Source organism: Barbus barbus, assembly GCF_936440315.1.
Source record: "Barbus barbus genome assembly, chromosome: 22".
Classification (NCBI taxonomy): domain Eukaryota; kingdom Metazoa; phylum Chordata; class Actinopteri; order Cypriniformes; family Cyprinidae; genus Barbus; species Barbus barbus.
Window position 1 is genome coordinate 29,335,605 of NC_136750.1, and position 22,542 is coordinate 29,358,146.

The 22,542-nt window shown below is 37.1% G+C and overlaps 1 protein-coding gene across 2 annotated transcripts in view; it reads right to left on the minus strand.

The window, feature by feature from the left end:
• Nucleotides 1-3,927: 3,927 nt before the first annotated feature.
• Nucleotides 3,928-22,542, minus strand: part of LOC306888740 (granule associated Rac and RHOG effector protein 1-like) — a 38,139-nt gene continuing 19,524 nt past the window's right edge. For both annotated transcript variants that reach the window (XM_079447163.1, XM_079447162.1), the window contains exons 3-14: nucleotides 17,797-18,009; nucleotides 17,168-17,308; nucleotides 16,211-16,306; nucleotides 15,707-15,868; nucleotides 14,816-14,974; nucleotides 13,724-13,821; nucleotides 13,128-13,253; nucleotides 11,173-12,191; nucleotides 10,021-10,180; nucleotides 8,666-8,803; nucleotides 8,483-8,561; nucleotides 3,928-6,171 (exon numbers count right to left, since the gene is read on the minus strand). In XM_079447163.1, the coding sequence (XP_079303289.1) occupies nucleotides 5,842-6,171; nucleotides 8,483-8,561; nucleotides 8,666-8,803; nucleotides 10,021-10,180; nucleotides 11,173-12,191; nucleotides 13,128-13,253; nucleotides 13,724-13,821; nucleotides 14,816-14,974; nucleotides 15,707-15,868; nucleotides 16,211-16,306; nucleotides 17,168-17,308; nucleotides 17,797-18,009 (2,721 nt within the window). In that variant the 3' untranslated portion in view covers nucleotides 3,928-5,841. The remainder of the gene's footprint in view (nucleotides 6,172-8,482; nucleotides 8,562-8,665; nucleotides 8,804-10,020; nucleotides 10,181-11,172; nucleotides 12,192-13,127; nucleotides 13,254-13,723; nucleotides 13,822-14,815; nucleotides 14,975-15,706; nucleotides 15,869-16,210; nucleotides 16,307-17,167; nucleotides 17,309-17,796; nucleotides 18,010-22,542) is intronic.

Genomic DNA, 22,542 nt, shown 5'->3' on the forward strand with positions numbered 1-22,542 from the left:
TCTATAGGTTATAGTAATACGCTATTATTGTGTACTATTTTCTGTTGCAAGAAAGAATCAATCGATCACAAAAAAGTATATCACAAGAAAGCACTGATGCTTTTAGGAACGGCAGCCCAGAACAATGCAGAATATATATATATATATATATATATATATATATATATATGAGTTATTTCACAATAAACGCATTGAAATTATAGCCTTCATAGTTTGTACAATTACATTTAAATTAAATGTTAAAACTTTATATTGATCATGCTCTATTCTATAATGTTAATATAAATCTTGCTAGAATAAAAAGGTGTATGAAAATGAGCCATCGTTTTACTATAGTATTTGTATATTACCACTACAGTAAACATATTAACCAAAACATATAACCTAATAAATTGCAATTAAGGCGTACTGAATGTTAAAATGTTTCAAATATAAAGTTAAGTGAGTATTATTACCCATTTTACTGATAATAATTTCATAATTTAATATCGGTATCAATATCGACGATACTGGCCTTTAAATGTATCGGTATCGTATCGAAAACTAAATCAGTGGTAGTTGAGTTTAACCAGTCTTTTTCAAGGTCTATTGTATTTCTATAGTCTGCTGTAACTTACAGAGATGCAGATATGAGCGGAATGTCTTCGGGTTTTAGATCCGGTCACCGGCGCCGCTCCGGTCCAATACGAATTCACTCCACTTCTGTCTGCTGCTGTGTGAACGCAAAAGTTCCAGAGTCGTGCCTGTTAGTAAATACACCTCAAACACTATTTACTTCAAATAATAGAAACACAGATCATCATCATTTTCTGATGGGACTATAATTTATATATAATTTACGCATCACAATTTAAAGTGAGAAAACCACAAACTTAATATAACCTAAGTTTAAAACAATAATTCAAGTTTTTGTTCTACAGCATTTGATATACAAAGAACTATATTTACATTTAGTCATTTAGCAGAGATTTTATCCAAGTGTTAAGGGCTTTTTTGGTTGCTAATTGTATAATAAGAAAACAGATAGAATAAAAAAAGAATAGAGTTAGTTTTTTATATATAAAAGAAAACATGCAGTTAGTAAATGAATAAGTCTAAAAAGAATAGAATTAGAATAGAGAGTGCTAGAGTTAGAGGGTTACATAAAGATGGAAGAGATGTTTTTAGCCGATTCTTGAAGATGTTGGTTTTTTTAAAAACACAAACTTGTTAATATTATTATTTATGAGTTTAAGGGGTTTTACAGTATGGGGAATTTCAACAAGACTTCAAATCTAGGCAGTATTGATAAGTTTGTTATTGTACATTTCAAAAAAACAATGGAAATGCAAAAGAAATTAAACATAATTACATAGTAATACTTATTAACCTAATTGAAGACAACCTTAGCTAGTACACAGAGGTTAGTCACTTGTGAGGTCATTTACATACATATTTTAATGCAACAGACAGTTGAAGAGGTTTTGAAATGGTCATGAAGAACTAAAAGGCATTGATTTGGTAGGTCAAGATTTTTTGCATCAGAAACAGCAGAGTATTTCGATTGAAGTGTTTAGTAAAGTTAAGCTGTGTTTGCAGCTGCTGGATGAGAGCGATCAGCTGGTGCGATGCATCACAGAGTATCTGCAGAAGGGCCGAGCCCCCGAGTGTGTGCAGTACATGAGTGTCGTGTGTTATCTCTTCAGATGCTTTGGTGTGTTTGCTGAAGTATGTGCTTTATCGTCTCCACAGATACCAGCAGATCCTGCACCGCAACATTGTTTATTTGGGAACCATAGCTGACGCCAGCACAGAGATCCAGCCGGAGACTGGATATATATATATTTAATTATTTCTAAAAAAAAAAATTCATTTATATAGCTTTTCTTTGCGTTTCTACCACAGAATTGCATTGGCTGAGAGGAAAGATACTCCAGATGTCCCTGTTGGCGAACATTTTTATGTACATAATTTCATGTTTTTAGTTCAATGCTTTGTATAATAAATGTATAAACCACAATAAGCATGCACTTTTATATAAGCAGCAGACATCCACAGAACATCTCTGTTTTTATCACTATTTAGTCTTAATTTGATTATGCTTTTAGTTTCTAATAAAAGCGTACTTTAAGCTCCATTTCACATTTTACCATGTTTAAATTCTTTCTGCAGAAAATGCTAATGAGATTCCACCTGGATCTACATCTGTGACCCTGGAGCACTAAAGCAGTCTTAAGTCGCTGGGGTATATGTGTAGCAATAGCCAACAATATATTGTATGGGTCAAAATAGATTTTTCTTTTATGCCAAAAATCATTAGGTTAAGTAAAGATCATGTTCCATGAAGATAGTGTAAATATCTTCATATTTTTTTATTAGTAATATGCATTGCTAAGAACTTAATTTGGACAACGTTAAAGGTGTTTTTTTTCAATATTTAGATTATTTGAAAATCTGGAATCTGAGGGTGCAAAACAGTTGCATCTCAGCCAAATATTGTCCTATCCTAACAAACCACGCATCAATGGAAAGATACAGGTACATCTAAAAAAAATTTGAATATCATGAAAAAGTACATTTTTTCTTTAACTTATTTCAGATTCATTGCATGTAAAGTAAAATATTTAAAAAGTTTTTGTTTTAATTTTGATGATTAGTCAAAAATCAGTATCTCAAAATATTATTTACATTTGAGTTTCAATTAATGACCATCTCTACAGAATAAATTCCGGGTATCTCTTGTTCTTTGAAACCACAATAATGGAGAAGACTGCTGACTTGGCAATGATCCAGAAGATGAACATTGACGCCCTCCACAAAGAGGGTAAGTCACAGAGGGTCATTACTGAAAGGAGTGGATGTTCACAGAGTGCTGTATCAAAGCATATTAAATGCAAAGTTGACTGGAAGGAAGAATTTGGGTAGGAAAAGGTGCACAAGCAACAGGGATGACCGCAAGCTTGAGAAAACTGTCAAGCAAAGCTGATTCAAACACTTGGGAGAGCTTCACAAGGAGTGGACTGGAGCTGGAGTCAGTGCATCAAGAGTCTCCACGCTCAGACGTCTTCAGGAAAAGAGCTACCAAGCCACTTCTGAACCAGAAACAACATCAGAAGCGTCAGATGCTTCCTTCTGCTGACAAGCTTTATGGAGATGCTGATTTCATTTTCCAGCAGGACTTGGCACCTCCCACACTGCCAAAGGTACCAAAAGCTGGTTCAATGACCATGGTGTTACTGTGCTTGATTGGCCAGCAAACTCTCCTGACCTGAACCCCATAGAGAATCATTGGGATATTGTCAAGAGGAAGATGAGAGACACCAGACCCAACAATGCAGATGACCTGAAGGCCGCTATCAAAGCAACCTGGGCTTCCATTACACCTGAGCAGTGCCACAGGCTGATCACCTCCATGCCGCGCCGCACTGATGCAGTAATTCATGCAAAACGAGGCCCAAATATCGAGTGCATAGAAATGAACATACTTTCCAGAAGCCTGACATTTCTGTTTAAAATATCCTTTTTTTATTGATCTTATGTAATATTCTAATTTTCTGAGACACTGAATTTTGGGTTTTCATTATCTGTAAGCCATAATCATCAAAATTTCAAGAAATAAAGGCTTGAAATATTTCACTCTGTGTAATGAATCTATATAATATATGGGTTTCACTTTCTGAAATGAGTGACAAAAAATATTGACCTTTTTCACGATATTCTAATTTGAGATGTACCTATAAATCTCAATCTCAAAAAAGTGACCCTTATGACTGGTTTTGTGATCCAGGGTCACATATGTCATTAAAGTATTCACACCATGTTTCTGATTTTTTTTTTTTTTTTTTACAAGATTTTATCTGCAATACAGTAATGAAAATTAGAGTTATCAAAGCCAACAACGAGGAGAAATTGTAAACGCTAAAAATGTATGCAAAAGGAGTCAAAGATGAAATGATAGCAGATGTTATGTTATTTATTTATTTTTTGCATTGCTGGTACACTTGGAAATAATCAGTTGCCAGCTCTAGTGAACAATAAGCAACATAAGCCAAGCAGTCACCCCTCATGTCTTCGGTCAGGGCAACATCATCTCTTTCTTTTTATTTAATTTTTTTTTTAACTCCTTTTATTTTTTTGAAGCCACTAGTAAACCATTTTGACACAGCTGAGAAATGTTGAGCATTACAGTCCAAGGTCATCGAAGATGTTAAATCTTAGAAAAAAAAAAAAAAAATGCCGAAACAGTTTGGGAGAAATACACGGACGAAGCAACGAACCTACATTTTGATTGTGCAAAGCACAGAACTATAAAAAGATATATTTATATACAGCAAACGATTCTCTGTAAACATGGTAAGTATGTTAGTTTTCAGAAAACATGGTCATATCATAAATACAGGCAACATTGGCATCGGCAAACGTCACGAAATGAACATTCTGGGCTTTTCAGATGCAGCCCGGAACCACAGAAACCAACGGGAATCTGGGCTCAAAATAACCAAAAACAAAAAAAAAACACCCCAATCAGACCATAACCATTTATTAGTGTTTATAATGGCGTATTTGGTAACCTCTGTAGAAAGATAGTTAAACTCTGTAGGAAAGAAAAAAAAATGTGCTTCACATCTTGGGAAAATAATGTTTTACTTAATAAGCCTATATTACGCTAACTTATAGAGTAATGGTATAATGTGTAAGAAAATACAAAAATAAGATTAATACTGTCAATATTTGTACAAGAAATATATCGTATTTGAAAGGAATACATGTTATTTTATGGGAAGTGTTAGTGTCGTTCTGAAGAAAGCCAATGGGGAAATGAACACATCTGACCATACAGAAGGGTGTGTGTTTTTAATAAAAGGGTTTTTTCTCTTCTTTTTCTAGATAGAACTACTACTACGGCTCCCAAACGGCATTTTTTTTTTATTATTTAAAGCACCATTTCCCCCCTCTAAACAATACTTTGGTTAGAGAAAATATCTGCAAGTGCTATTCAAAACAACATGGCACAAAGTTACTGCTAACATCCTTTTTTTATTTGTATTTTTAATCTTTTTTTTATCACTCAGATGTTGAAAAAGTAGAGTATTTCTTTCAAATTACACCTCTGCTATGATTATTATATTTATGCCGAGCCTGCTCAAAGCCTCTTCATAAAAAGTAAATTATTTATAGTTCTTGTTTCTTTTTTCGAGTCATATACAAGCTATGGAACAGTAGCTGAGAGCTGCAGTCTGGGTCGTCCCACATGACATTTGGCAGTTACAGCTATTTAAACACAGTATCGTTACGTGGGACGTCCGGATCTTCGTAATGTGGCTGCGATAGTGCGCTGTGAGTGAGCACGGTGGCCATGCATATCGAAAAAGTCGTGTAAACTCAAAGCCGAATGCCGCCACAAGACTGAAGGCTTCAGTCGTGCCGCCAGTGAAATGGTCCAACTAGCTGCTGTTAAAATTAATCATGCTTCATCTGGACAGCGTGGAAGGCAGTTACGTTCTGTTTGGGGACGTTTGACACGCATCTGTGTACAAAAATGTTATTAACGAATATGTTAAATGCAAATTTCCCTATAAAAACACTTCTAGTTTACAAGGTTGGAGTCTAGACCAGGTTCACGGCACACCACAAGATGAACAATCCCAGCTAGGTTTCTACGGCACCGTGTTTCGATAATAAAATAACATCCTTCCGCTGCCCTAACACAACCGAAACCCTTTTATAAAGTCTCTTAAGTGGCGTCCCATTTGGGCTCTGAACGCAAAGCCTTTAAATGCTGATCTGGGTTAACATCCTGAGCATTACTCAAACTCAAAATAACCAAAAAGGGTCAGCGACCTCTACCAGCACAGGTCCAGCTCAGTACTGGTGCAGGTACGAGGGTCGATGCTCGGGTTTGAGCGGGAAGGTTTTGAAGCCTTTGCTCAGGATCTTGTGCTGGGAAACCTGCTGCTGCTGCTGTTGTTGTTGTTGTGGTTGTGTGAACGGGAAGCCGGAGGAGATCCCGGAGGATGGAGGGCAGTCATTGGTTGTCGACCACACTGGAGACTGCAGCATTTGCATGGAATCGCCCCATTGGCTGGAGGGGATGGTCATCTGGTAGAGGGAAGAGCTGGGATTGGGCATGGTGTTGGTGTGCGAGGAGTGCTGCCAGGGGGCTTTAGGGGGCCAGGTTTTCGTTTTGCTGTCCTAAAACAAAAAGAACACAAGATTTATTTACATTTAAATTCATGCATTTTATCCAAAGCAACTTTTATTGCATCCAAAGTACATCCTTGGATGCCATGAAAGTCCTGGGAATCAAACCCGTGACCTAGCACCCTGGGAATCAAACCCATTATATTGCATCCTGGGAATCAAGCCCATGACCTGGGAATCAAACCCATGACCTGGGAATAGAACCTAGGACCATGCATTTTGGCAATCAACCCCATGACCTTGCATCATGGTAATCGAACCTATGACCTTGCATCCAGGAAATTGAACCCATTACCTTGCACTACGGTAATAGAACCTATGACCTTGCATCCAGGGAATCAAACCCATGACCTGGGAATAGAACCTAGGACTTTGCATCCAGGGAATCAACCCCATGACCTGGGAATCTAACCCCATGACCTGGGAATCTAACCCATGACCTTGCATCATTGTAATCAAAACTATGATCTTGCATCCAGGAAATTTAACCCATTACCTTGCATTACGGTAATAGAACCTATGACCTTGGATCCTGGAAATCAAACCCATTACCTGGGAATCAAACCCATGATCATGCATCCTGGGAATCAAACCCATGACCTTGCATCCAGGGAATCAAACCCATGACCTGGGAATAGAACCTAGGACTTTGCATCCAGGGAATCAACCCCATGACCTGGGAATGTAACCCATGACCTTGCATCATTGTAATCGAACCTATGATCTTGCATCCTGGAAATCGACTGACTTGGGAATCAAACCCATGACCTGGGAATCAAAACCATGACCTTGCATCATGGGAACCGAATCCATGATCTTGAATCCTGGGAATCAGCCCCGTCACCTGGGAATCAGACCCATGATCTTGCATCCTGGGAATCAAACCCATGGCCTGGGAATCGAACCCATAATATTGCATTCTGGGAATTGAACCCATGACCTTGCATCCAGGGAATCGAACCCATGACTTTGCATCCAGGGAATCAACCCCATGACCTGGGAATCGAACCTATGACCTTGCATCTAGGGAATCAACCCCATGACCTGGGAATCAAACCCATGATCCTGCAACCAGGGAATCAAACCCATGACCTGGGAATAGAACCTAGGACTTTGCATCCAGGGAATCAACCCCATGACCTGGGAATCTAACCCATGACCTTCCGTCACTGTAATCGAACCTATGATCTTGCATCCTGGAAATCGAACCCCTGACGTGGGAATCAAACCCATGACCTGGGAATCAAAACCATGACCTTGCATCATGGGAATCGAATTCATGACCTTGCATCATGGGAATCGAATCCATGATCTTGCATCCTGGGAATCAGCCCCGTCACCTGGGAATCAGATCCATGATCTTGCATCCTGGGAATCAGCCCCGTCACCTGAGAATCAGATCCATGATCTTGCATCCTGGGAATCAAACCCATGACCTGGGAATCACTGGGAATCGAACCCATGACCTTGCATCAAGGGAATCAAACCCATGACCTGGAAGTGAAACCATGACTTTGCATCCAGGGAATCAACCCCATGACCTGGGAATCTAACCCATGACCTTGCATCATTGTAATCGAACCCATGACCTTGCATCAAGGGAATCAAACCCATGACCTGGAAGTGAAACCATGACTTTGCATCCAGGGAATCAACCCCATGACCTGGGAATCAAACCCATGATCCTGCATCCTGGGAATCGAACCCATAACCCTGGCATTGCTAACGCCATACTCTACTATTTGAGTTATAGGTAAGTTTGCTATAAAGCATCATATAAAGCAAAACAATGCCAATGCATAGGAAACACAATAGTGCAAGTGTCAAAGACAAATATTTAAAAATTTTAAAAGTTTCCAAAAACAAAAGCATTCAATATCTGAGAAATTTACTCTCTGCATTCATGGTGGCCGGATGTTATTTAAATCTTTTTCACATCATTTAAAAATAAGTTTGATTTTAAAATAAAATAGTTTATCTACTCATGCAACAAGAGTTGACTAACTGGATCATTCCTTCACAACCTGCTCAAAATCTTAAAGTTCTTAGATCCAAACTTAAACACTGATTACAATATAAAACTTGTCAAGTTAATTTGACAGCATTTTAACAACACATCAAGATTACATGTTCTCTAAACAAAAACTGTTTTCAAATAAAAAAATAAAAAAAATGTATAAACAAAAAATATTTACAATAACAGCTGCATATGAGAAAACACCCACTGTTCAACTCCACCTCTTATTATGATGGAATATATGTGTGTTTATTAGTTGAAGTGGCATCAGAGAGTCATTAGTACCTGGTTACTGTCGTCACTGGTGTGGTGGAGCGGAGGAGAGGGCAGAGTGCACACTTCCTGTTCACCACAGCTGTGTTTCCTAAAAAACACACTCAACATGAGGGACACGCTCATCTCAAACACACCATCCAGACAAATCATTTCGGATGAAAGTGTCTGATAAACAGATTAAATGTTTGTTACCGTCTTTGTTTAACAGCTGCTACCAGGTCAGGCCCAGAGAACATGGAGAACAGACTGTCCCCATTGGCTGAGGATGTCTCATCACTCGAGCTGGCCGAATCCCCCTGATTGGCTGACCAGCCGCTGTTAACCGCCTCTCTGCTCGAAAACAAACATCAATATCAACATAGAGAACTATTAACCGCAATATATACACTACCGGTTACCAAAGTTAGGAATAAGTTTTAAATTTTTTTGGAATGAACTCTCTTCTGCTCACCAAGGCTGCATTTATTCAATCAAAAATACAGTAAAATGTGAAATATTACAATTTACAATAACTATTTTTATGTGAAAATGTAATTTATTTCTGTGATCAAAGCTGAATTTTCAGCATCATTATTCCAGTCTTCAGTGTCACATGATCCTTCAGAAATCATTCTAATATACTGATTTGCTGCTCAAGAAACATTTCTGATTATTATGAAAATAGTTGTGCTGCTTCATATTTTTGTGGAAACCATGATACATTTTATTTTTCAGGATTGTATGATGAACAGAAAGTTCAAAAATTATTTTAAATAGAATTATTTAAAAATTTTCAGTAGAAATCTTTTGTAGCGTTATAAATGTCTTCGCACAAAAATATTAAGCAGCACAAACAGTTTTTCAACATTGATAAGAAATAAGTAATGATGTTGAAAATTCCGTTTTGATCACAGGAATAAATTTTACAGCATTCACAGAAAACAGTTATTTTAAAATTGTAATGTTTCAAAATATTACTGCTTTTACTATATTTTTTTAATCAAATAAATGCAGCATTGGTGTTAAAAAAAACATACATCTTAGAGGGATCCCTTTTTCACACCATTTTTGGGTGAACTATACCTTTAAATTATTAAACTTGACCGAAAGTGTATGATCACAAAAGCACCAGAGCAACCAAGCAGGTATTGAGAATTTTGCTCTTATATGGATACTCCTACTTCATCTCCGACTTGCACATAAGCAAAATTGCTTTGCAGATTGTCAGTGAAGACATTTCCTAGCATCCAAATTGCAGGGGGTAAACAATGTTGTGCAATACTAGTGTCTGTTGTGCAGGTGCACGATTGTCAGCAGAGGATAATTACTGTAGTTTACACATCTGTCTCACTGAATGATTGATAAATGTATATTAACATGCAAATTTCAGCTTAAAAATGAAATGCATCAGAAATCAGAGCTATAGAAGCTTACAATTTTCATGTCAAGTTGCAGTTTCCAAGTTGCACTTCACGCGTAACTATTGCACTTTAAGTAAGAAGATGGGAACTCGACACTGAAACAATTCACGATGAGATGCTGTGCTGTGATTGGTCAGACTGTCTCACCCCTCGTTGTAGTACTGTGTCCAGCCCCTGTGCTGCTCGTCTGGGTGTGGCCAGTTACTGCGGGTGTTGCTGGGCCGACGAACATGCTGCGCCTGTCGTTTCTGCTGCATGGCCTGATTAACCCCGGCAACATAACGCGCAAACTCTGGATCCGAGCCCACTTATTATGGAGAGATGGAGAGAGAGAGAGAGAGAGAGTAATGTGTGTGGCTTTGTCCTGCTCTTTGTTTAAACTGTCCAGCACAGCAGAAACACATAATAGTCCAACACACACACCACTAATGCACTAAAGTGACCTGCTGCATCACAGTGATCACTACATACACACACTCGCACAGTACAAAAACCATGGCATATTTAACAATGCCTAATGAGAAAACTCTTTTGAATAAGTAACACAATTGTGATGTGATGTGAGAACCCCTCTTATTATGTGCATTCAAGTGTTAGCATCTAACTAAATTCATTACATTAAAATCACACTGTCATTATGATGTATTCTTTCAGAGCAATTTATTATAAAGAAAATATTGCAATAAAAGTAATGCAATTAATCAAGTGTAGATGGAGACATGAACACATCTCTGCTTTATGTGTGAAAAAACTACTATGGCGGCTTCGATCTTTCAGACCTCACCAGAACAAGGGGTCGTGGGTAATATTAGCTCAAAAAGCATGTATGCATAAAAATCCCCCCCAAAAAAGCACTAAAAATTTTTTTTGATAAAAAATAGGATAGTTTTGTCAACTGATAGCATATATACACACACACACACTTTAAACTTGAAATAAAGCTAAATTCTAAAATATACATAATAGATGCAAAACTTTAAAACTTAAAAAAATATATAGAAATGTTGCAACTAACTAAAATAAATTGGTTAAGTATGAAAATTACTAAAACTGAAATAAAAAATAAATTAAACTTAAAAAAGTCAAAGAAATACAAAATCAAAAAAATAAATAAATAAATGTTTTAGGAAAAAAAAAGCTCTTACAGCATACACACACACACACACACACACACATACCTGTACATATATATGGCTAAATGTAAAATGTTCAGAATAGTCATTCTCTTCCCTTCGGCAAAGTTTTGTTCTCATGAGTTTTGCTCTCTTAACCTGTCTGAGCTGACCGCTCTCTGCTCACCTGCAGGGTCAAAGGGCATGGAGTCTCCCAACACCCCGAACAGGCTCTGGTCACTTTGGTCTCGGTTGGGCCAGGTGTTGTTCCTTGGTCCCTGCGGGGGCTTGTGGCCGAGCATCTCAGACATCATGCTGTCCATGTACGTACTGACCAGCCCCAGACTGTAGAGGTCAGAGCTGAGGTCCGGCAGGCCCGGGGCGGGCCACTGTGTCAAGGGCCCGATGGGCGAGAGGCCCCCTAAAGGCCCCTGGGGCCATTTGCTGGGAGCTCTCGGTTGCGGGGGCTGCTGGGAAGAGAGCTGTGGGGAAACTGGCGCCGTTTGCTGCGGCTGACCGATCGGCTGCAAGAGATGCTGGTAGAACGGCAGAGTCTGCGAGGTTGGCTGCGACTGCGGTTGCGACTGCGTTTGCTGCTGTTTTGGAGTTGAAGGAAGCTGCTGCTGTTGTTGTTGTTGTTGCTGCTGTTGTTGTTGTGTTGGTTGCTGCAAGGTTTGCGCCAACACTTGAGACAGATGAGACTGCGAGGGGGGTGGAGCCGCGCCGCTGGGCGGCTTCAAGTCAGCCGCATTCGTAGACGCCACAGAGTTCCTCCTCTTCACCAGCGGAGACGCCTGCTGGGATTTCCCCATGTTGAACCCCGATAGGAAGTCGATGACGTCTTGCATCTCCTGGTCGGTGGGCAGGTTCATGCTCTGCTCGTCTGCAGACGCACCGTTGGTGATCTGCGCATGGCTGGGGTCAGGTGTGCATGGCATGCTGCTCATCTGCAGGAGGCTGTGCAGGCGGCTGGATTTGTCATCTGAGCTGCCGCTGCTCCGTGACGGGGTGCTGGGGATAGAGTAGCTGCCGCCTGCGCTAGAGTTGGACGAGGTTTTCTTGGTGAAGCGTGAGGTGAGTTTGGAGATGGTTTTAGGGAGGCCACCGGAGGATTTGGTGCTGTTCCCCGGAGGGAGATCGACGGGGCCGCCATAATCAGCCGTGTCTCGTTGTAGCTGGATCTGAATGGTGGGCAAAGTCTGTTCCCTGCACACAGAAACACCAGCAAATAAATACATGTTCAATCTGCCTTATTTTAGTCTCATGGAGGTGCTATTATAGTTTATATTCAAATTTTGAATTAGCTTTTAACTTTTCCATTTTAATTTTAAAGTTTTTTTTTATAGCTTTTATTGATTTTATTTCAGCTTTAAGATTACTTGTTTCAGCACATATAAATATATATTTTTCAGTAAAATATTGTATACATTGTGCGTGTGAGTGTAAAATATATTATATTCTAGACTGTATTTCAAAAGGATTCTGTGTTAAAAAAAATTATAATAATACCAATAATAAAATGATAACTATATTTCATTTATTTATTTATTTTCACAACAGTCCTTTTTAAAAGTTTTAAGTTTTGGTAATTTTGTTGTTTTTTCCCAGGTTTATTATTCTTTATGTCTATTTAGTTTTATACTTTTTTGTGATATAGTAATTTGTCATGTAATATTACTATTATTATTATTTTTTTTTTATTGTGATTTTTTGTGTGCAATTTTTTAACAATATCCTGCCCAGGGACTACAGATGCAAATTAGCAAATTCTAGCATGACATTTGTCTTGTGCATGGTCCCTGTTAAATAAATGAACTAAACTAAATTAAACTAAATCTGATTTCAGTTTTAATTTTAGTACATAAACTTGCAACTTTTTTGTGGAAATCATGATACATTGTATTTTTCAAGATTCTTTGATGAATAGAAAGTTCAAAAGAACAGCATTTATTTGAAACAGAAATCCATTCTGTTTTTACTGTCACTTTTCATCAATGTAATGCATCAATGTTGAATAAAAGTATTACTTTTGCAAAAAAAAAAAAAAAGTCTTAACCCCAAACTTTTGATCATTTTAAAATTCCTATTGTCTTTGAGAGATCTATGTGAAGGTATGATTCCAGCACTAATGCTGACACTGACTTGCGCTCTTTCCAGCGCTGGAGGTCAAACACAGCTGTGTAAAGCACATCCACCAGACCGAGGGTCTTCTCTGGATCCAGACTGCGCTGCAGCAGAGACATTGTTGCTGGATCCTCCTTCAGACACCTACAAGACAAAAAGTACATTTAGAAGATAAGATTAGATTTCAATGTTATTCATTTTATTTTACTGTATTATTTTATATATTACTGTATAAAAAAAGCCATATCGTCAGGAAAGTATTTAATTACAATTAAATACAATAATTTAACAATATAAAAATACAGCAATTATATAACCACTTTCAATTTGCTATTTAATAGAAAACATGATGCTTTTCTGCAAACTGACTCAAAATGACCCTAATTAACAGGGGTTAATTTCTTCATTAAGAAAATAATGGTTAATGTCATCTATACAACATTAGTCGATACTTTGAATAAGTGGTCAAATAAATATAAAAGTATATAAATATAAAATAAAGCAGCTTGAACTCTACTAATCTGCAGACACAGAAGATGTGGATCTGCTGTCGCCCTACTGAGACTCAATTAACTGCTATAATTACATAAATCTTACCATATACGGTTACTCACCATGTAGATGGAACTTGGATCACAACTTTAGATCCTTCAAGACAGATCTGAGGAGCGTATGCTTCCTTATTCTCAATCTGAGCCGTGTCAACCACAACCTGCACAAACACACACACACACCATCAGCTTTAATAACTGTACTGCACACTGTCATGAAGATCTGCCAGTATAAATCATGTGTGGCTCATCCAGTGATCATAATCAATCATTTCACAGTCAAACTAATGCCAAGTGGACGCTTGAGAGCCCCAGTAACCCGAATTTTCATCACTGTCAGGAACCGTTTCCATCCGAAAACACAAATGAAACATTTCCCACAGTTCTTGAAAAGAGGCCGTAAAGCCACAGCATGCAGTTGTGTTTGAAACAGACGGGGCGTTTCCTATCAAACAGGAAGTGGGCTATTGTTATTAATAGCACAGGTGTATCCTCAATGTGACTCAACTGACGGCGACTCGCCACTAAAAACACACACACACCCAAAAGGTCATGGTCACTATGACCACACACACGGCAAGGACAGAAACAGCATCATGGAAACCCCTTTATGATTATTCAGAAATCATTTTCCTGTAGCCGGAGGCCTTTTCCAAATCCTCAATATTCAGACTTTTCATGTTGCTGACAGTGAACCAATAAAACTATTCTGGAATATCAAGGTTATTATAGAAAACTAAAACCATAAAAAACATTTTTGTTACTTCAAATAACCAGATAACCTTTTTGTTTCAGCTAGTTGCTGAATATAATTGAAATAAAAAACATTGTTATACATTTAAAAAAAAAAAATAAACAATAAAAAATTAACAACATTACATTTAAAATAAAAAAAATACATTTTTAAAATATAATTTAAATACTAATTCAAAGTGATAAAAAGCAAACTGCCTTGAATGTATTAAAACAATGCAAGTTGCTCTGGATAAAAGTGCCTGCTAAATACTGTACATACATGTAAATGCAAGACAAAAAAAAAAGTGAATGGTGGTGGATGGTTTTACGCATGTCTTCCTGCCCAAGTGGTCTGTTCCTGTCTGGAATATGCTGCAATGTGGATCAGACTTTATGCTCTGTCAAATGTGTGAAACTCACCAGTCCAGCCTGTCCAAACAGCAGCTGAACGGCCGTCTTACAGGCTCCTCTCCAGCTGGAGGGACACACCTGGTTCAGCACCTCTGTGACGGGCGAATCATCTCGCACGGCCACACTGTTCTGATCCACCGCATCCTTGATCAGCTGCAGCACGGCATGCTGGGAAGAGATTACATTCAATTAAATAAGACTGTAATGTGCATGAATGTTTTACTGTACTACTCAACAAATTTGAGGTCGGTAAGATGTTTTTGAAAGTCTCTTCTGCTCACCAAGGCTGCATTTATTTAATCAAAAATAAATTTAATTGTGAAATATTATTACAATTTAAAATAACTCTCTTCTATTTGAATATATTGTAAAATGTAATTTATTTCTGTGATCAAATCTGTATTTTCAGCATTACTCCAGTCTTCAGTGTCACATGATCCTTCAGAAATCATTCTAATATACTGCTCAAGAAACATTTCTGATTATCATCATCAATGCTGAAAACAGCTGTGATAGATTTTATTTTTCAGGATTCTTTGATGAATAGAAAGTTCAAAAGAACAGCATTTATTGGAAATATAAATATTTTGTAACATTATAAATGTCTGTCACTTTTGATCAATTTAATGCATCCCTGCTGAATAAAAATATAGATTTTTCAAAAAGGTCTCAAAGTTGTCAAAATAAAGAAAAATTTTTTTTTAAAAATTTTCTTGTTTTGGGTGTGAAATCTGAGGCAGACATGATCTGCGCATAACAGTGATTAAAACAAACAGTCTGAGATGTGCATGCTTCTTGTTTTATCCTTTCTTATTTTTGTACTCGCTTCCATGAAAAACATTTCCAGCTGGGATCTCATCCCATCTCTAGTCATCAATCAGAAGCATGTGTTCTGAGTACCGTTTTAAGCTTGAGGTTATCTGATGCGCTTTCATTGAAGGAAACTCCTCGGAGAAGATGAGAGCCGATCTGAACGGGGATTGTGGGTAATTCACACTGGATGGGCTGAGACGTGGTGTGAAAGCGTCCGGCCTGCTGGGCCTCAGCGTCACTACAGCAGCCCTGCAAAAAACGCATAAAAATCACACGACTGACCCAAATACATGAAAACACACAAATGCAAAGTCGTGTTTACAAGTAACAGGTGGAAAAATGATCAGTTCTGTAGAAGAATGAATCGAAAGGTTACAACGTTGCATTTGAAGCAATGAGGTTGGTTGTTTAACATGTTGGATGGTTTCTCCTCGTCTAACCGAACAGTCGTTATCCAGAATATGATGCACGGTGGATCACACATGATGTGGACAGTCAAACGTCTGTTTCTGTGTGACTGCTGAACACATGAACCTCCAGAAAGCAGCTTTAATCTGCACTAAGCTGTAATTCCACTCACAGCAAACATACCTGCAAAGCTGCTTCCACTGATTTGGGATTAAGGTGAAATCCGGCCTTTAGAGCATATTCACTGTGACCCAAAGAGTCTAACGCCACTTTATACGCCTGCCACACACACACACACAGAGAGACTTATTAATGTCAGTGGGTCAGTCAGTGGCTCAAAATAAGCCTCATTATAAACAGAATAACATACAATTAACATTGTTACAACATTATAAAGCATAGTCTTGCAGGTGATCAACCAAATTCTTAAAAGCAAATTCATATGAAGACAGTTTTGTTACATTATTCTACATAAATAGTTTATGGTCCACAAATAAATGTCATGAGATTGAAAGGAAGTAAACATAGAATGAGATCCACAAATATATGTTAGGAGTTTCACTAAAATTAATTAAATTCACAAAATAAATTAAATAAAACGAGATTTGCAAAAAAAAAAAAAAATCACAATGATCTTTTTATGTCACAAACACAACTTTGTCTGGCCTTCATTTGTGAATCACATCCTGGTGGTTTGTAGCTTGGCTTTTAAAAATAAGAATATAATATTCTGGTGTTTGCATCAAATTAAATGAACATAAGTGATTTTATAAACATAGAAACCATGCAAATAAAGTGTTTACTTTAATGTTTTAAATAACTTTTGTGAAAATGTCAAAAATGAAGCATGCAAATCCTGACCTGTACTTATTATACATCTATTATAGCATGTGTGATCATACTAAATTGTATTATATTTCAAATGATTAAAACTTGATGACAAATTGAGGGAAACCTAGTGTTTTAAAGGATAGTGACAAAAACTGGTAAAGATTTAAAATAACAATGAACTATGCTTTGGGTGCTTGAAGGAGATCCATGTTCATTTATTTTGACTTTATGTCACGAACAACAACTGCAATAACTTTATTAACTGCTGTTGCCGTGGTAAGCCGCTGTAAGCATGTGTGTGTGTCTCACCTGCAGAGCGTTGTCGATCTTGGCGTTGAGCTCTTTGAGCTGGTGTTCAGGTATGGAGGTGTTCTGAGAACAGAAGAGCTGCTGCACCTGAATGCCAGACACACAGCCGTCTCTCCCTCTCTCCCTGAGACACGCTGTCACCTGAAACACACACGGCTGGTTAACTCAAATGTATCAGCGTTTACTTGATCTGAAAGTATTTAGGTAAGTATTTGAGGTACTATGCAGCCCGAAGTGAACAGGATGACAAAGAGACATCGCTAAATACTATTTAGACAATAAATGGGTGAATCTCACAAAAAAATAACATGACATTTTTAATAAAATATAATAACATCAAATTAAAAATCAATACTTTGTTACCGTTTATTTAAATATGTTCTAAAATATAATTCAAACATCTTCAAATGATTTTATAAGGGTTTGATTATTAAAATGCATATTTATTTCTTTAAGTAGTTTACTTGGGTATTTTAACAACAGGATGACGTCACAAAATAATATATATATATACACATTTAAGAGGGTCAACAGTTTTTTGTTTTTTTTAGAATTTCTCTCATATCTAGGGTCAACATATGAGAAACAGGTTGTTTGATTGCTTGTGCATTGATTGGTGATGTTTGTACCCCTGAAGCTCCCTTCCATGAGCGGACGGCCTCCTCCAGCTCCGTCAGGGGCCCAGGGCTCGTGTTCTGTGTGTGGGCATTTCCGTGTCTCTCCTGGACCTGTGCTAGCGCCTCGGCCAGGCAGGACTGTGCCACCGGCTGGACTTTCTGCAACGCCTGTGACAGGAACTGGAAATGCACCTGCATCACCGTCAGGAAGCAGCGGCCCAGCACCTAAGAAAGAGAGTCACATTAAACCTTTAACCACAAAACACATCAAAACTGACTTGATTCTTAATTCAGGCTCTATTAAAGGGCGAATTCAACCAAACATTTTCATTCTGTCATCTTTTACATTTATAAAATAAAATACAGTGAACTGTTTGGCTACCATCATTCTTCCAAATATCTCCAATATTCTCAAAATAGGTTTGGAAAAAGTGGGGGGTGAGATAAAGACAACTGAAACTGCGTGAACTACCCCTTTAGATCCGTTCTATTTTAGCACAAATTAAAGCATGTTTTCCAATGTAATTTTGTCTGGTTTCTGTTTTAATGGCTTTTAATAACTAACAAGCATGTCCAATATAAAATTCATAAAACTAACAAGTTAATAATTTAAATTGATATTATAATTTATTTTTACAAGAACCAGGCTATAAGAAACGTTTTATTTTTTCTATAAAAAAATGTAATCGAAGGACAATTTAACAATTCCTTTTATTTTTGGCAAACAACAGAGGATTACATTAAAAAAGAAGAAAAATATGGCTGATATTTCAATTTTCGAATCTTTTTGGATTCTATCTTTTTTATTATAGGCTATAATTAAAAAAAAAAAAAAAAAAAAAACCTTGTTACGTGTGCTGCGTTATTCTAACTGAGACTTGTCATAGCACTTGCATATCATTGCTCTTTTGTTGATTTCCATTTCTTCCATTGTCCTCATTTGTAAGTGGCTTTGGATAAAAGCATCTGCTAAATGACTAAAATGTAATTTAATCTAATGTAAAACAAAACAAAACACCTGAAAACGTTGCACAGAAAAAGAAAGCGGGAACATTTGAGAATGAAATCAAGAGGTGTGACATGTTTCTCAGCTTTCCTCGTGTCAAGTGTTCATTAAAGAGAGCAGTCTTTACATCTCATAACAGACATCAATCAGGCCAGAAACAGGCACATAGATCTGGTGCTGATGTTTTATTAATAAGCAGAACCAAAACCACACACCAAATGAGGCAAGAAACCCACCGAGGTCAACACAGTTGATCCGGGAAACGGCAGTCGATCCCGATAGTAACGAGTGCGTTCGGAACATTCCCAGACACAGATGCATTCTGAGCGGATTTACAGAGTTACTGCCGAATCGCTTCCTAAATAAGGAGTCTTTCCTGACTCGCGTCTTACTCATCAGGACGAGAGCGCGGAGACAAGCTCATAAAAATAATGAAATAAAGACACAGAATCAGCATCTGCTCAAACCACTTCAGTCACTTCACTGATTGGCTCGGTGTGTGTTTTCAATAAATAACGAAGTTTGTAGATGGACAGAATGAGTCAGATTTGTGATGCATAAATTGATTCTTTCCCTCAAACTGTTCATAAAGAGAGAAGGCAGGAAGGGTTTCTTTTACAGGTATCTGCTGAAAATATCTACAGGCCAAGTTGTAAAGACAGAAATATGCCGTCTTGTGCAACAGGAGACAGGAAAAACAAGGCGGCGCCAGTTTCAGTCTTTCACCCCTCACGCAGAAACACCTGAGAGCCGACAGTGTATATAGGAACCTGCTTTAAACATTAGCTCAAGACAGATTTGGACACACTGCTAATAAGGGCATAAATCAACTAACTGCTTTATTCCAGGCTTATTTAAAGGTCTCAGGGCTAAGCACAGGAAAGATTCTGACAGGTGAAACTTACAACAAAGTTAAACTAAAACCTTCTAAGGGTTCAGAATTTAAATAAAAAAATTGCAGAAAAAAAAATAAATTCAAAATTGATTCTTGATTCTAACGCATATGACAAAAACCAACCTACACACATTGACATAATAGTAGCATGGTTTAAAACGCCTTACATATACAGTACATATTTGCAAAATTATAAAAAATAATAATAAAGTAAATAAATAAATAAAAGGATTGAGGCATTTAAAACAACCTACTGTTATCAATACAAATAAATAAATATCAAAATAAAAAAATAAAAAAATATATAATATATATATATATATAATATATATATATATATATATATATATATATATATATATATATATATATATATATTTTTTTTTTATATATACATTTTATGATATTTATTATATCGCTGTATAATGCAATTTAACATTGATAATGATAACAACAGTAACAATTTATACAAATATATAACTATATAATATTTACTATTATTATTATTATTATTATTATAACAACAAAAATATTGAAATGGGGAAATAACAGTACAAATTAAAAATAGAAACTAAAGGGACAAAAAACTAATTAATATCATCATCAATAATAATAATAACGTATTAATATTAATAATAATAATGATAATAGTAAACTACACATGAATGCAATTTAATTATTGATATTGATCTTATTATTAACAACATAAAATAAAATTAATATAATAATAATAATAATAATAATAATAATAATGTATTATAATTGTAAATATTATATCTAATATTTATATAATGCAATATTTTATTATTACTATTATTGTTATTAACTATATCTAATAATAATAATAATAATATTGAAATAGGGAAAGAAAGAACAGTGCAAATATAATTGTTTTGGTCAATTGATTCACATTGGATCTATAATTGTACAGTAAATTCAATGCATTGCATGCAAAATCATGCAGAATCAATCTGGGCGACTATAAACGGTCTAAACTACCGTATTGACCCGAATATAAGACGACCCTGATTAGAAGACGAGCCCCCTTTTTCAAAATGTACCTTTTGGAAAGAGGCTTTTTGAAAACCAAATCTTTTTTTTCTCTCTGTAAAATATTTTTTCTTAAATAATTTTCATATTGCATATTTTTCCTATTTTACTTTGTGTTTTGAAAGTATGGTAAATGCTGGTAAAATGTACCAACAATGACATTTAAAAATATACACTTTTTGATATACCATAAAAATAACAGGTAGCCCATCTGAATTATATAACATTTAGTCCATCCATCTCATAATAGTAGCCTACCAAAATTGTATTAACAGTAGAAGTGAAATCTTATTGTAGTCTTCAAATCTGGGTACTGTTTTATGTTTTAAAATCACTTACAGAGTTTGTTCCTATCAGGCTAACACGACTCATGCCGCTGTAAGCATTTTCTTTTGTTTTCACTCGCGATCTTTACAACACACATAACATTACATATTTCATGGCACACTCGTTTTATGCATGCTTGGCACCACCTATTGTTGACATGTCAAAGTCTAGATCCTGAATATAAGACAACGGCGTTTTTTCAGATGTATTTCCAAGAAAAAAACATTGTCTTATATTCGGGTCAATACGGTAATTATTCAGCCCAGATTTAGATTAGGCTTAAACAGCAGTGCTATGCCTTACAATTCATCGTCGGCTGTAAAAATGGACTCATCCATTTAAAACCTCTCAGGATCAGCATTCAACTGTTCATACGCAAACAAATCACATCAAATGGTTTGGAAACCTGATCTAGGGTCAGTGTTCTTACTGAGGGCTGAGCGGTGCAGCAGGTGCATTTCTGTAGCGCCGCTTCATTGAGACAATCGCAGTGTAAGCTAACACCCCGGGGACGGGAATACCCTGCTGTCGCCCTGCCAGCCCAGTGTAAACAGGAGAATCAACTCGCCCCTTTGCACACACACAACGGCAGATTCCCGCGAGGCAGGAAGGGCCTCGCAAACAAAACGCTCATTAGCAAACACAAGATGCTGAATAGACACTAGTCACCGCCTGTAAAGTCTGTGCCGTGTTTACAGAGAGAGCTAATATGCATGCATTCAAGAAATACTTCCCCTTGTTCCATACACGAGTTCAGAAAGCCGCAGTTTAATAAACACTGACATTTTCGAGCATATCTGGCAGCGGAAATGTTCTGACAAAACACAGGCTGTGTTTTAAAGCAGCAGAACTGGCATGTTTTTTACATTCTGTATGTAAAAGAAGACATACCACAAGCCTTGTTCACAAGACAAGACGAAAATACTTGAAAACACAGCCGAAACTTTCCAGAGCAGCTGCTGTAAAAATTCTGGGTGAGTATTCAGGATGTTTTCGCTTCTGCAAACATTATAAAACACTTTTAATGTTTGAAAACATTCCACAGCAAACACGTTCAGGTGGAAAGAATTTGGAATTGCCAGAATATTCCGTTTCATACTTTTGAAAATTTTAGCGTTTTGTGTTTAGTGCAAGGTTCCGTTGGGACTCAAATTTGGTCTGTATAGCTGCAGGTCTGGCCCGGGTCCCTGCCGCAGCGCCCGTTTTAAAGGTCTGTGGTGTGAAGCCTTCCTGCTCGGAGAGTGACCACATCCACCAGGGCACAAACCCTCACTCATAAAGGCATCATTTCTGCTTACATGTGTCCCTCAAGCAGAGACACGGAGACTGACCAGCGCGGCTTAACTCACAAGGCCAACCGCACCAGCTAGAAAGTATGTCCACTGGGATAGAGACGGACAGAGAGTAAGCATCTGGCTTCCGAAAATATCTCCGAACAGAAGAATTCCTCTATAAAAGATCTGGAGGCCTCTTCTCTCTC